This window comes from Tachysurus fulvidraco, chromosome 18, assembly GCF_022655615.1.
Source record: "Tachysurus fulvidraco isolate hzauxx_2018 chromosome 18, HZAU_PFXX_2.0, whole genome shotgun sequence".
Classification (NCBI taxonomy): domain Eukaryota; kingdom Metazoa; phylum Chordata; class Actinopteri; order Siluriformes; family Bagridae; genus Tachysurus; species Tachysurus fulvidraco.
The window spans coordinates 12,130,382-12,146,897 of NC_062535.1; the positions used below are offsets into that span (position 1 = coordinate 12,130,382).

A 16,516-nucleotide genomic window follows, 5' to 3' on the forward strand; every position below is an offset into this window, starting at 1 on the left:
GCTGGAGAGAAAAGAAGAGATGGAGCACTGCGAGTGGGAGTAGGAACATGTGTGGGCATGATGTGTCTTACTCTGGAGGGTCCTCTGTACATGCAGCGCAGCTGATCCCATGCCTGTGTCTGCTGGGCGTCCAGTGTCACTTCAGTCAGCTCCTGCGGCAGGACGGAGACATGATGGGTTAGTAACGTCGGCCAGCACCCCATCTTACTGCACATGTCAGTAGTTAATGATTTTCAACAGACAATTATTCAATCTCAGCTGCTGCTCTATTGAGCACATAAATGATACCTTATCTTATAAGGACTTACAGTGAATAATGGAAGTAGACTTGAGTCAATAGTGTACATGATAACGAACTGTGTATTGGATCAACAGTGTGTATAAAAGTGTGTATTCATTTTGACAGCAAGCCGAACCTTACTGTATATACAAATATCTGTATGTCCGTCGTTCGGCAGGAAACTGATTACAGAATTTGTTCATTTCAATTCTTTAGCCAGAAAAGAATCACCCAGAACCGTACTAGAAGATAAATTGTGCCACTGGGATTTCCGTGCAAAGAACAATGTGGATAAAAGCTGCAAAGAAGTTGGTAAAAGTCAGAACGGTGGAGTTAATTGGACATTAAAAGTGACATTTTCCAGCTTGATTGCACGTCAGAGAAAGGGATGAGCGATTACCGGCTGACGGCTTGGCATTTAATGACGCTGAAAAGAAGAGTAAAAAAAAAGCACAGGGTTTGTTTTGGTTCAGTACACATCCACTTACATAGCTCTTACTGTGAGATATATATATATATATAATATATAGTGTATAATCTGAGTAACAAAAGAGCCTCGCTTTACCTCCACATAAGTGCTATTCTTTCTTTGAAGCAGATGCAGTTAACATGCTGTCTTACTCCAGCAGCTCTCAATCTAGAAGGAGCTCAAAACCACAGTGAAGAAAAGACCTGAAAAGATCACCACCTGCTCCCGCACAGCCGGACATGAACGTGTGCTCCCCTTTAGAGAAGAACGAGTCCTCATCACTATCTACCACATCTTTAGAGTACGGTTCCTTCCCACAGAAAAGATCTCATCCGTGTGTCACGGTGACGCACTGACACGTTCTCCTTCCACTGAGAACTAGCCACAGACTTCCAAATACAATTTCAAGTGCACTGCCTCTCTGTAAACGGCCACTATTTGCTCAGTACTCGGAAAAGTGTTGAAATTCAAGGTTGTGTTTGATAGAAGAAAAAAAAAATAAAAATACCCAACACTGGAGTACAACATCTTCCTGCCACTAAATTGCTTTTGAGTATAAAAAGCTAGTTTCACACTGTTTGTAGAAATTTCACCACTTCAAGCTCATTATCTTCGGTAGGATGTCAGTGCCGACGTGGCTTTGTGCCACATTACGCTCAGCACTGAGTGCAGCACAAGAGGATATGGCAAGACAAGACAAGGCGAAGTGCAGGGCGTAGCAAACAGGAGAGAACCATGAACTTCTGTGTTGTTCATTTGCCCAACAACAGCAGCAAAGCCAACAGCGTCATGTGAACTGCATGTGAATAGCTTTTCCCATAAACAGCAAGGTGTTGACTGAGGTGTGTGTTCTAGTTTATAACAACATTCTAAGGAGCAAAATCAGTGCCTGAGGGCAGAGCTGCAAAATAAGTGCTGCGGAGACATAATGGATTCTACGGCAACAATCATATAAAATAAATCTGATTGAAATTTATTTTTTTCCCCTTTAAATGAATTATCTGTTTTTGTTGACTAGCTCACTCATGAAAAAATCTCTACACACATATGCACACAACACTACACACACAACATTACACACACAACACTACACACATATGCACACAACACTACACACATATGCACACAACACTACACACACAACACTACACACACAACACTACACACATATGCACACAACACTACACACACAACACTACACACACAACACTACACACATATGCACACAACACTACACACACAACACTACACACATATGCACACAACACTACACACACAACACTACACACATATGCACACAACACTACACACACAACACTACACACATATGCACACAACACTACACACATATGCACACAACACTACACACACAACACTACACACATATGCACACAACACTACACACACAACACTACACACATATGCACACAACACTACACACATATGCACACAACACTACACACACAACACTACACACATATGCACACAACACTACACACACAACACTACACACATATGCACACAACACTACACACACAACACTACACACATATGCACACAACACTACACACATATGCACACAACACTACACACACAACACTACACACATATGCACACAACACTACACACACAACACTACACACATATGCACACAACACTACACACATATGCACACAACACTACACACACACTACACACACAACACTACACACATATACACACAACACTACACACACAACACTACACACATATGCACACAACACTACACACACAACACTACACACATATGCACACAACACTACACACATATGCACACAACACTACACACACAACACTACACACATATGCACACAGCACTACACACATATGCACACAACACTACACACACAACACTACACACATATGCACACAACACTACACACACACTACACACACAACACTACACACATATGCACACAACACTACACACACAACACTACACACATATGCACACAACACTACACACACAACACTACACACATATGCACACAACACTACACACATGCACACAACACTACACACACAACACTACACACATGCACACAACACTACACACATATGCACACAACACTACACACACAACACTACACACATATGCACACAACACTACACACACAACACTACACACATATGCACACAACACTACACACATATGCACACAACACTACACACACACTACACACACAACACTACACACACACTACACACACAACACTACACACATATACACACAACACTACACACACACTACACACACAACACTACACACATATGCACACAACACTACACACACACTACACACACAACACTACACACATATGCACACAACACTACACACACAACACTACACACACAACACTACACACATATACACACAACACTACACACAACACTACACACATATACACACAACACTACACACAACACTACACACATATACACACAACACTACACACACAACACTACACACATATACACACAACACTACACACATATGCACACAACACTACACACACAACACTACACTACACTCACTTGACCAATAAGACTTAATTACTAACAGTAAATACTACACCCAAAGTAAAATATTAGGAACATCTGAGCATAAAACACTATAAATAAATATATTCTTTATTAAAAAAGAATTGTTGACCACAAATCATCATCTTCTTCTTCTTCCGGCTTTTCCCTTCAGGGGTCGCCACAGCGAATCATCTCTCTCCACCTATCCCTATCTTCTGCATCCTCAACACTTGCACCCACTAGCTTCATATCCTCATTAATTACATCCATATTCCTCCTCTTTGGCCTTCCTCTTTGCCTCATGCCTGGCAGCTCCATGTCCAACATTCTCCTACTAATATACTCACTCTCCCTCCTCTGAACATGTCCAAACCATCTTAATCTGGCCTCCCTGACTTTGTCCCCTAAACGTCCAACATGAGCTGTCCCTCTGATGTACTCGTTCCTAATCCTGTCCAATCTCGTCACTCCCAAAGAGAACCTCAACATCTTCAGTTCGGCTACCTCTAGCTCTGACTCCTGTCTCTTCCTCAGTGACACTGTCTCTAAACTGTTGACCGCAAAACGATGTGGAAAAATCGTTTCCCACAAATGAATAATTTGTTGTAATCGGTTGCTTTGATATCTGTGATGACTTGTTAAAAATGAATGAAAGGACTCGCGGTGTGTTTAGCTTTTCCACACGCTTGTCTCATCTGCTTAAAGTTGTGTGAAATTGGACAGTTAATGAACCCAAAGTTTTCATTTCACTCGGATTAGATGAATGGCTTAACGAGAAGGAGAACTAAAAGTTTCCTGAAGAGAAAAAGGAGGATTTATGTGAATTGTTTGTTTTGGTCATTGTTAGGTTTGTCTTTTCTGTGTAATTGTTGTGGAACAGGGCTTCTGATTGTGACACCAGCCTGGTGTCTTATATAACACTGGAAATCATTTAGCAGCACTTTCATCTTGGGGTATAAGCTCATGAATGAACAGCTTTTGCACCACGGGGTGTACACAGCAGTGTAAAATGCCTCAGTATTCCTCTGTATGACCATGTAGTCTTTATCCATAATGGCTGCTCACTGCTGTTTTTATCATCAGAGGTCTCACTGGATTTTCCTTCATGAACCACAGAATACCAGAAGAAATTACATTATAGCTTTTGGTCCTTAGCCTAGGTTATGAGCTCTCTCTCTCTCTCTGTGTGTGTGTGTGTGTGTGTGTGTGTGTGTGTGTGTGTGTGTGTGTGTGTGTGTGTGTAAATAGCTGCCATGTCTGATTTCCCAATCTGTAACACTTTACTGGAAGCTTTCCGTCGTTCCTGTGAAAACCAAACACGATAAATAACGTCAAGTCTGACGCACACAGACATTTGGGTAATTTTCAGCCGTTACATTCAGCGATGGGCTTTCAGACAAACTGTGATGTATTGGATCTTATAAAAACACAACTCATCACACATGACGCAACATGACACAACACAACTCTTCACACATAACAACACAACTCATCACATGACACAATATGATGCAACACAACTCATCACACATGACGCAACATGACACAACACAACTCTTCACACATGACAACACAACTCATCACATGACACAATATGATGCAACACAACTCATCACACATGACACAATATGATGCAACACAACTCATCACACATGACACAATATGATGCAACACAACTCATCACACATGACACAATATGATGCAACACAACTCATCACACATGACACAATATGATGCAACACAACTCATCACACATGACACAATATGATTGATGCAACACAACTCATCACACATGACGCAACATGACACAACACAACTCTTCACACATGACAACACAACTCATCACATGACACAATATGATGCAACACAACTCATCACACATGACGCAACATGACACAACACAACTCTTCACACATGACAACACAACTCATCACATGACACAATATGATGCAACACAGCTCATCACACATGTCACAATATGATTGATGCAACACAACTCATCACACATGACACAACATGACACAACTCTTCACACATGACAACACAACTCATCACATGACACAATATGATGCAACACAACTCATCACACATGACAATATGATGCAACACAACTCATCACACATGACAACACAACTCATCACATGACACAATATGATGCAAAACAAATCATCACACATGACAATATGATGCAACACAACTCATCACACATGACACAAAACATGAGATACAACACGACATACAACATGACATAACACGACATGACAATATGACATAACACGACACAACGTGACAACACAACAACACACATGACATACAACACAACATGACATAACACAATAACACACAACATAAGACGACAACATGACATTACAACACAACGTGACATGACACACGACATAACACAACACACAACACGATGTAACATGACACAACACAATATGATACAACATACAATACAGCATGGCACAACACAACATGACGTAACAACACAATAACACAGCACAACTCTACATGACAACAGAAGACAATGTCTTGGATGTCTTGGAGCTCTACACAGTGTGGTGTTGTTTGCTATTCATGTTAAACAGCACATCTGACCTTACAGTGTGACTTGTAGGGACTCCATTTAAATTCGCCACAATACCAAGAAATATTAGCTGTTTTCTCTCGAGTGCGCTTGAAAGCCCAAAAAAAAAAGGTTGTTTTCAGGAACTGTTTACTTCATAAGTGCAGTGTTTGTGTGTGTCTGTGTGTGCGTCTGTTTGAACTCAGGAGCAGAAGTGTGATTGAATGGCTCTAGAGTTCGGGGGCAAAATAAATGCAATTATTTTTCTGTCTCCTTCCAGCGCAAAAAGAAATCAACTCGGTCACGCTTTAGTCGTTTACGTTGGCGAGGCGTGAGCCTGCGGCCGGCGCTCGCGTTGATTTGACGAAGCTGTGGTCTGCAGAAGAGCGTGTTCCTAAAAGCGCTTACTTACCCCTCTGCTCACTTACCTATTAAACCTATTACACGGCACTTCTGACTGACTGGCAGGCTGCTTCACCTCACATGGTTTAGAAGAAGAATGTAGCAACAAGGAAAAATGATCTTCTGAGGAAAATCTTTCATGGGCTTTTCGTATTAAATACAGTCTTGGTGTTCAGGTTTCGGCCCCCAGCCGACGTCGGTGCTAAACTGTGTGGCGTTTCTGTCAGCATCTGTTCAGATTAGCGCTTGAATAAGATTTACAACCACAGCTGGCCCTTAATTACAGAAACTTCTGGCATGGAGTGAGAACTCAGGCACAACAAACAGAAGCCACATGTTCTCTGGATTCACACAGAACATGGCGCTAATGAATCCTCTGTGTCTCCTTTTTAAAGGAATACATCACTCAGTCTGCTAACGGTAAGCAACAGAGTGAAAGCCAGAGGGAGTCTGGATCTTTAACACAGAGTGATAACGCAAACAACAGCTAGCTTTGATGCTTTATTAGCTAGAAGGAGCATTTCGGGATGAAGCGCTCCTTTAAAATCTTGAAAAAAGTGAGAATTTGATGAACCATCAGAAACTTTGAGACGTTACCTCGGCACGTTTGCGGAGAAATAACGTGTGGTTTAAAATGCAGAACCTTTATGGTAGAATCCTTTCACACATCAGTGGAGGAAGCAGAATTTTAAATCTGCTTTAGATATTTTTTCTTCTCTCACTCCTTTCGACCCCAAAACCCTTTGTTGGCTTCCTTAATGATTATAGTGGCTGATGGCTGATGTCACAGAAAGCGAGGGACTGTTCATCTGTCAAGTGAGAAACTCCAGAGCAGAGAGATAAGAGGAAAGACGAAAGGTCTCCTCCGAATAAGAGAAGGTGGAAGAGCTTGCAATGGGGCAGGTAGATATTTATACGTCTGATTCTGCTTCTTTACTTCTGTACTGAAGTCACTGCTGTGCACTGTAACGTTTAAAGGCTTTCAATTGAATACAGAAGCCTTGTGCTGACATTTAAAACACCTTGCTGGTGTATCCACATGCAGCCTCGTTAGCGCCAGCACACGGGTTAAATATTAATTAAAGGGGAAGCTCACGACAGCCTGACCACAGCAGTGAGCCGCTGCTACGAAACCCCCGACCAAGTGTGACACCTGTGTGTGTGTGTGTGTGTGTGTGTGTGTGTGTGTGTGTGTGTGTGAGTAAGAGAGAGAGAGAGAGAGAGAGAGAGAGAGAGAGAGAGAGAGAGAAAGAGAGAGAGAGAGAGGCTTCAGGAAAGAAGGGCCTTTCTGGTGAAGGGTGTTGTATGTAGAGCCGGATGCTCGTGACACCACTGAGGGGGGCAAAAAGCCTGATGGGAAGTCGCTGTGATGAGTCACTGATTATAATCAGAGAGATAAATCCGCCCCCATCGGGGTCCTTTGAAATGAAAATGTGCACTTTGAGAAAGTAGACCACTTTAGTGAAGGCTCAAGTCTGTGCCACTTGGAGACAAAAGCTTAATTGCAAAAATGGTACTAATGCATCAAGCTAATGAATTCAGTTCATAATGAAAAGTGCTGTTAGAAAAAAAAAATAGAAAAAGAAATCTTCCCAGACTCGGGGAGATGATTGTAGAATTACAAAAGAAATGGTAGAAAAGTTTACGTGCCCCACATGACTAAAAAAACTCAAAGAGAAATGTGAGCTGATTTCCTCACAGGACCTACAGAGGATTCCAGCTTGGGATATGAAAGAATTTACGTTTACGGTATCTGGTAGTCGCCCCTTTTCCAGAGCAACTCACATTTATCTCATGTACTGTATACAGCTGAGCAATTAAGAGTCAAGGGCCTTGATCAGGGGCCCAAACTCATGACCTTCTGATCAAGCACTGAGCTACCACTTCCACTGCCAATTTGTAAACCAGAGGCGACAGCGGTGAGGAAAACCTCCCTGAGATGACATCAGGGACAAACACTGAGAGGAACCTGAGTGTATTGATAGTCTTTTATTCTGTCTTGCATTCAGATCGTAGTCTGAACACCATTAATCTCGGCTTATTACGTCTATGAGTGGCTAACTTATGTTTCCGCTGAACGATTAAAACATGACTATTATTTTTATTATTTATTCACGGACGTTTCTTTTCTATAAAATCTGGTCACAGTAATGTAACTGATCAGATTCCACACAAAAATGAGTAATTATATTATAAAAAATTGTAGTATATCAGAGCTAATAATAACATTTATTTATGAAGAATAAATACGTTTCTCCAAGTCTAGCACATTAAACAGAATGCGTAATCAGCCAAAAGTTTCACCAACGCAAAATAATTTAGGATCGGTGGATCTTGAGCGGATTTTAAGTTACAGAACTGGCAACCCTGATTACATCACAATACAGGATTTAAAAAAATTAATAATAAAATTTATATTTCTGTTTAAAAATGTGTTATTTTATGGAATCTGTAGTACCCCAGAAAAAAAATCTAGTAACCCAGAGGAGTTTTTTTTTTAACAGCTTTTTCCGTACACAGCATTTTCTTTTCATTAGGGTTAAAACCTGCTACGGATTTAAAAGCTGTACAACAGCTGTACTATTTCCCTTTACACCGTTTATTGCTCTGACAAAAGAGTCTACGTTAATAAAACATTTTATTTCTTTGTCACTGAACTCTGCCACCCTGAGCTTTCTGACAGCTGTATGATGGATTTTACAGAGACTTTTAAAATACAACCTGGCCTCATGTGATACAGATTTAGCAGCCATTCCCTGGCCACAGTGCAGTTAATCAGCTACATACAAATGGCAGACACACTGGAAACAAAGATGAATCCATCTCTTTTTGCGATCTGCCACTCAATTTTGTAATATTTGGCCACCCATAACCAAAATACAGCCGTATGATACGTTATCTGCCCATAATAAAGTGTAATAATGAAGGATCTGTTGATTTCAGGCACTGACTGGATTCTGGCACTGTCTGGACCTTGTGGACTTGCTCGTTGTTGTATTTTCTGCACTCAGTAGATAATAACACAGTTGTGTAAAACAGAAGTGGAAATAAAAAGTGATTTGAACTGGAAACTTGGTCCAGCTGTCTATGATGAAGGCTCAGCTGAAGCACATTCACTTCTCTTCCTATTAAACTGAACTGTATCTGACGTGGGTTGTATCGGTTCTTGATGAACCGTACTGTTTTCATTCCGTCGTGTGGATATGTAAGACGTATCGTGACGTGTCTGATGGATTGCGGATTAACGATTTGGAAGGTTGTGAGTTCAAATCCCAGCACCACCAAGCTGCCACTGCTGGGCCCTTGATCAAGTTCCTTAACCTTCAACTGCTCAGGTGTATAAATAATTAAAACGTAAGTCACGAGGAATCTGCTGAACGTTGTACATGCTTCTCTTAGCTGATGTGTTCTGCTGAAGGCGGTGTGGCAACTCGTGGACTCTGCATCACGACTGATCTGTAAGTATATCAGACGAATCAGACCTTCAGCACGTGCTGAGCCAAGGGTCAGTGTGTGGTAGAGTGGCCATAATCTGAGAAGCTGTGGGTGTTGGAATAAATGAACAGAGAATTCTCTGTCCCTCCTGCTGCTCTGTCAGTGCTATGATTAGCTCGCGATACTTGACATTACTGTTGGAAAAATGCAGCCTAATTACGGTGCTTAATCATCGTCGCTTGGGTGATGACAGATGGGAATGTCTCGAAGAGAAGAAAGGGAAGGAGGAAAAGCAGGCAAAGAGGAGTCCAATGACTGGATAAGGAGGATAGAAGAGGAATATCAGAGGTCGAAGAGGTCGAACTGTTTATTTTACCAACACTCTGCCAAAGCTGTCACTTTAAATGAAAACGCAGCCGTCTCCACAGATGAGCAATGAATTTTAACTGCAAAGGGAGACTCTGAATTCTCAATGGAGAGAAAGAAAGTGCACACTGTCACCGGTGGTCCCTGGAAAATTGCTGAGAAAGAAATTAAATGAGAATGTGTGTGTGTGTGTGTGTGTGTGTGTGTGTGTGTATGTGTGTGTGTGTCTGTCTGTCTCTGTATCTGTGTGTGTGTCTCTGTGTGTGTGTGCGCGTCTGTGTGTGTGTGTCTGTGTGTGTGTGTGTGTGTGTGCGTCTGTCTATGTGTGTGTGTGTGTGTGTGTCTGTGTGTGTGTGCATCTTCTGTGTGTGTGTCTGTTTGTGTGTGTGTGTATCTGTCTGTCTGTCTGTGTGTGTGCGTGTCTGTCTATGTGTCTGTGTGTGTTTTGTGTGTGTTTCTGTGTGTGTGTGTCTGTCTTTGTGTCGCTGTATCTGTGTGTGTGTGTCTGTGTGTGTGTCTGTGTATCTGTGTGTGTGTGTGTGTGTGTGTGTGTGTGTGTGTGTGTGTGTGTGTGTGTGTGTGTGTGTGTCTGGCTGTCTGTGTGTCTGTGTGAAAAAGCAAAGAAAAAAAAAGACGCACTGATTTGTCGGTCCACATTTTCTATCCCTGTCTGTGTGTCTCTGTGTGTGTGTCAATGTATGTGTATGTGTCTCTGTGTGTGTGTCAATGTATGTGTATGTGTCTCTGTGTGTGTGTGTCTCTCTGTCTGTGTGTATCTGTGTGTCTGTATCTGTGTGTGTGTGTGTGTGTGTGTGTGTCTGTATCTGTGTGTGTGTGTCTGTATCTGTGTGTGTGTGTGTGTGTGTGTGTGTGTGTGTGTGTGTCTGTGTGTGCGTGTGTGTGTGTGTGGCTGTGTGTATCTGTGTGTGCGTGTGTGTGTGTGTGTGTCTGTGTGTGCGTGTGTGGCTGTGTGTATCTGTGTGTGTGTGTGTGTGTGTGTGTGTCTGTGTGTGTGTGTGTGTGTGAAACAGAAACAGAAGAGAGTGAGTGAGTGGCGTCAGGTTAAAGCCACATCATAACCAAGCTAATGTTTTAGAGATGGGAGTGCAGATGAGAGTCTGACTCTGTTTCACACATGGCTGCATCTACAAAACAAGTCAGAGCCTCTCTCTCTACAGCGAGCGAGTGAGCGTGAGCACGGCCCGCGGCATGCTTTCTCCAAGCCTGAGCTAAAAATTTTACACTTTCAATGGAAAAAAAAAAATCACGTTCTGTTTTTTTCCCTCTTCTTCCCGTTCTGTCGCTCTGTGTTGTAGATAACTGACTGTATTACTCTTTATTGAGACTGCACTTTTGTCCACACGCCCGGAGACGCCTGTGATCTTTAATAACGCACCCATCTGAATGTCTTTGTTGTTTGTGCTTCAGCACGTCCTCCTGTTCCTCACTAGTAGGAAATATTAGTTCTGAAAGCTCCAGTCGTTCACCATGCGATAAATGTGTAAAACAGTAAGATGTGCAGCGACGGTGCTATTCTCTAAGCTGCGGATTAACGAGGATGAAAATCCTTCGGTTAAATTAAACCACACTTTCAGTGATTAATGTGATAAACTCCTAGAACAGATCCCTACAGTAATACACTGACAATACGTATTAGTCTTTTATTGCATCTTATTTACTACCGTCTCTTCACAGACGTCCTGTGATGTCTGCATCTTTGTAGTCGAAGACAATATCGTGTCCCTGCTGCGGTTAAACCAGGGTTAGCGAAACTAGGCGCACATATATATTGTGGGAGTGGCTTTTAGATACTTAGCGGTAATATCGCTGAAAGGGAACGGCGAGGGTCCGGCAGCTCTTACGCCATAGAACAATAAATGAATACAAAAAGATCATTACGATTAAACAAGAAAGAAAAAGAAAAAAATAACGCATGGCCTCTTGGGACGTCCGTATCACTTGCCATCTGCCTTTTTTTTTTTTTTTTTTTTAAATTAACAGCAGAGAAAAAAAGACGAACTGATTTGTCGGTCCACATTTTCTATCCCTGATTTGGTTTTCAGGCTTAAAGGCAAGAGCTTGTGTTTATTAAAGCTGTTAGTTAAGAAGCTATTAAAAACTCCTTGTAAAAAAAAAACTTGTAAACTTCAGGCCATCCTTTAAAATATTTTGGTTTGCAGTAACAAAAAAAAATATATATATATATATATGTAGGTCTATTTTTTTTTTCAAGTTTCAATGTAAAAAAAAAAAAGTACAAATTTGATGATGGTGATTATGTAGGTATGACTTTAAACAAATTAGCATATGGTGACGTCACTGATTGGGTCTTCACTGACCCGTGCCTTGGGGCGCATCATCGCAAACCTTATTTTGATGCTGGACACAGTTGTAACAGAACTTTGTGCCAAGTTAAAGCGGTGTCAAGCTGTTTTTTAGATGTATTATGGTGCCCGAACGGTTAATATTATTTTATTGCTTTTCTATTAGTTGTTTGAAAAGTAAAAAAAAAATTGTTAGGTCTTTTTACAACCGGCAAGTCGGTCGAACTTAAAGCAAAAAAAATTGTAAAAATTGAGTCGGTCCTAAATTGACAGGGTCAGTCGGATTACGGCAAACAAGAATATTTTTAAGGATGGCCTCAGTAAGATAATTTGCATAATCTACATATAGAAGCAGTGACCCACGTTGGAGACGTATAAGACCGACACTTAGGTTGAATAATTTTTTTGAATTTTCCTCCAATTCATAACATTTTTATAAAAGGACCCTGATTTGCTTAAAATATGCTGAATGCAGGATGATCATGTACCCAGTCTGAATGTAACCAGCGTACAGTCCCATTCTGGATTATAATCCCATTATCACGATGCCGCTGGTCATTTTCTTACCTTTCTGTGACGGGTCTCGGTGGCGGATCCCCGATGGACGGATGTTACTTTGGTCTGAAACACAAATGAGAGATGACAGGTGAGCGCTCTGACACACAGATGCACTGACAGAAGCAGACAAAAGAAGAAAAAAAAGAAGGGATGAGGACAGACGGGTTTAATTATAGGCTCTGGGTGGCCTGGACTCCTGAAACATCCAACACTTCGTCGTCATTGGATACGAGAACTGGAGGTCACGAACTGGAGGTCGAACAAAGAAAATCTATCAAGGATCAATACCATGCTAGTCACATGTATAACCTAAACATGCTCGACTCTTAACAATGGCCATTGTCCCTGTGAAGCGTTATAAATAATATATCGATTCAGGATAAATATTCTACGTTTGTAAATTTAAACTGACGTCTAATAAGCAAACCAGACATGATGGAGGTGTGGAGATGACATCGAGACCAAACGTTAAAAGGACCCAGACTCAGTAAGGAACCCATCCTCATCTGGGTGACACCAGAGAGGGTAATTATAGAAGGATTTCCACTCTACATGTACTATTTGGCTCAAAAGTGCAAATGTAACTCATTCTAGTTGTAACATGATGTCTGATCGGTCTTAGCTACTCTTACTCTTATCTACTGATCTAGACTCGGTGGTTAAATGTTCCATTTCATTTAGGACTCATTAGTAATATCAGTAAAAACTGACCATTGTATTAGACATCATAAAAATACAGTCTGTCTATAATACAGTCTATATAATCGTCGGCTTCGCCACCGTCGTTGACATGATCGACTTCATCGGATATTTTAGGGGGACGATTTGACTCTTTAAATATTCCCTCATATTTAAGGTGGAGATTTTTTTAGGGTTAGAAGCAGCAAAGTTGTCTTTAGAAATCTAAGCTGCTCATATAATATTTTAGTGGTGTTAAAAATCAGGATGATAAATAAAATCGAAAGGAATAAAGAACCATGATTTTAAGCTCAAGGGGTCAAATGTTATGATTGCTTTTAGTTACAGTTTTAATAGACCTTTTAGTAACATTATAATGATCCTCTTGGCAACTTGTAGTGTGTTGTGTTATTGTAATGTGTCTATATATATATATATCATCGCTGTCAGGTGGAAACCTCCTATGTCCAAATTTGGTCAATTTCATATTTTTTCACATATCAATGCTATTGGTCAGTCCCCACGTGGGTCTGTTATTTTAAAAGTTATTAACCAATCTAAAGTCTTGAAAATAGCGTGAGCACAAATATCTTAACTCCATTGGACACTTCAATTGTCCATCTCTTCTTCACTCCGTGGGAGAGCTCTGTGGCATATTTCTCCTCAAGAAGAGTCTGAACGAATCAACACGTCTTCTGAGGTAAATGTCTTCACTGGGCTCAAAGAAAAAAAACAAATCTTGACCCCCGCTAGTTCTGGTGCTCGTCTGAGGACAGGAATTTCGCGCAAGACAATTCACTGCGATGCAGACTAAACCTGTGAATTACAGATAAGATACAGCGGTTTTTTTAAGTACCTGAAAAATAATGATTTTGGAGATACGAGGATTCCGCCTGACAGCGACGATATACATATATATACACACGCACATACGGTGGTGTGAAAAAGTGTTGGCACCCTTCCTGATTTTTTTTACAGGGCCATGTAGGTTTGGATTTTGTTTTCCCTAAACAATAAAAACCTACGTTTAAAAAAACTGCATGTTGTGTTTACTTGTGTCGTCTTTGACTAATATTTAAATTTGTTTGATGATCTGAAACTAAATTAAAGTGTGACAAACGTGAATAATAAAAATCAGGAAGGGGGCAAACACTTTTTCACACAACTATGTATATGTACAGTATAGGCAAAATACACTGGTACAAGTAAATTACAGCCATGTGCACACTTTTGTATGCTCTCAGTAGTGTAACACAACCACAAACCAACAGAAAAACGACATTACTCCCTGCACACACCTCAAGAAAACCTGTGCATTATGAATGCTTTATGAACTCAATTCATTCATCGTGCCTGATAAACAGCGGCTTCCGGGGAACCTCATAAATCACTGACAGAACCTTAACAAGTTAAAGTGCCCCACATTAGCACATATATGAATAACAAATAGGAAGAAATCAATGTGTGTGAATGAAACGGTGTAAACTATAATAAAGCAGCCCTGACCATGTAAGGCTAAAACATTCATCTTATGTAGAGTAACAAATATGGTTATTTTCAGGTGTCTCAGATTGTATGAGGTGCTGAAAAATGCAGAGAAACACACACACACACACACACACACACACACACACACACACACACACACACACACACACACCCAACCACTCCACAACACACACACACACACACACTCATACACCACCCACCCACACACACACCACTCTCTCTCACACACACCACTCTCACACACACCACACTCACACACACCACTCTCACACACACCACTCTCACACACACCACACATACACACACCACACATACACACACCACTCACACACACCACACACACACACACACACTCTCACACACACACCACTCTCTCTCACACACACCACACTCACACACACACACCACTCTCACCACAGCCCCACACTCCACCAACACACCACACACCACACCACCACCCCACACACACCACCACCACCACACACCCAACCACTCCACAACACACACACACACACACACTCATACACCACCCACCCACACACACACACTCTCACACACACACCACTCTCTCTCACACACACCACACTCACACACACACACCACACTCACACACACACACCACTCTCACACACACCACTCACACACACCACACACACACACCACACACACACACACACACTCTCACACACACACCACTCTCTCTCACACACACCACACTCACACACACACACCACTCTCACACACACCACACTCACACACACCACACACACACACCACACACACACACCACACACGCACACACACCACACACACACACACACACCACACACACACCACACACACACACACACACACACACACACACACACACACACACACACACACACACACACACACACACACACACACACACACACACACACACAGTTGAATGAATTAGCAATCAGACCTGAGCCAGAGAGGTGGATCGAGCTCGTCCTGCCTCGGCGAGCAGCCGGTCTCCTGGACGAGCTCCCTGACTGGACGTGCATTTATAACAGATCCACGAATGAACCCGATCTCCTGCGAGCCCGAGTTCTTTACCCACAACCCCTTGCTCCTTCCGCTGCAGGCACTGACAGTGATACAGGTGACCACAGCTGGAGAAAAGACACACAAAAATGACACAAATACATTAGCTGCATTCATTTGGCAGATACTAGAAGGAACATCCTGGTGCTGGAGTCGAGCTCTGTAAAGACCGTTAGAACATCTTACACAATATACAACACTTCTACACAACATACAAACACTAAACATTACACGCTGATGGTTACATGTTACTGAATACTGTGTAAATGACCTGGTTGTGTACAAGAGTCACTTCA

General features: G+C 41.7%; 1 protein-coding gene across 8 annotated transcripts in view; it reads right to left on the bottom strand.

The window, feature by feature from the left end:
• Positions 1-16,516, bottom strand: part of vps8 (VPS8 subunit of CORVET complex) — a 100,725-nt gene that overhangs the window by 13,481 nt on the left and 70,728 nt on the right. For 7 of the 8 annotated variants that reach the window (XM_047803132.1, XM_047803131.1, XM_047803134.1 and 4 more), the window contains 3 exons: positions 16,099-16,288; positions 12,972-13,025; positions 72-152 (listed from right to left, as the gene is read on the bottom strand). In XM_047803132.1, coding sequence (XP_047659088.1) covers positions 72-152; positions 12,972-13,025; positions 16,099-16,288 — 325 coding nt within the window. The remainder of the gene's footprint in view (positions 1-71; positions 153-12,971; positions 13,026-16,098; positions 16,289-16,516) is intronic. The other variant, XM_047803135.1, reaches the window with a different exon arrangement.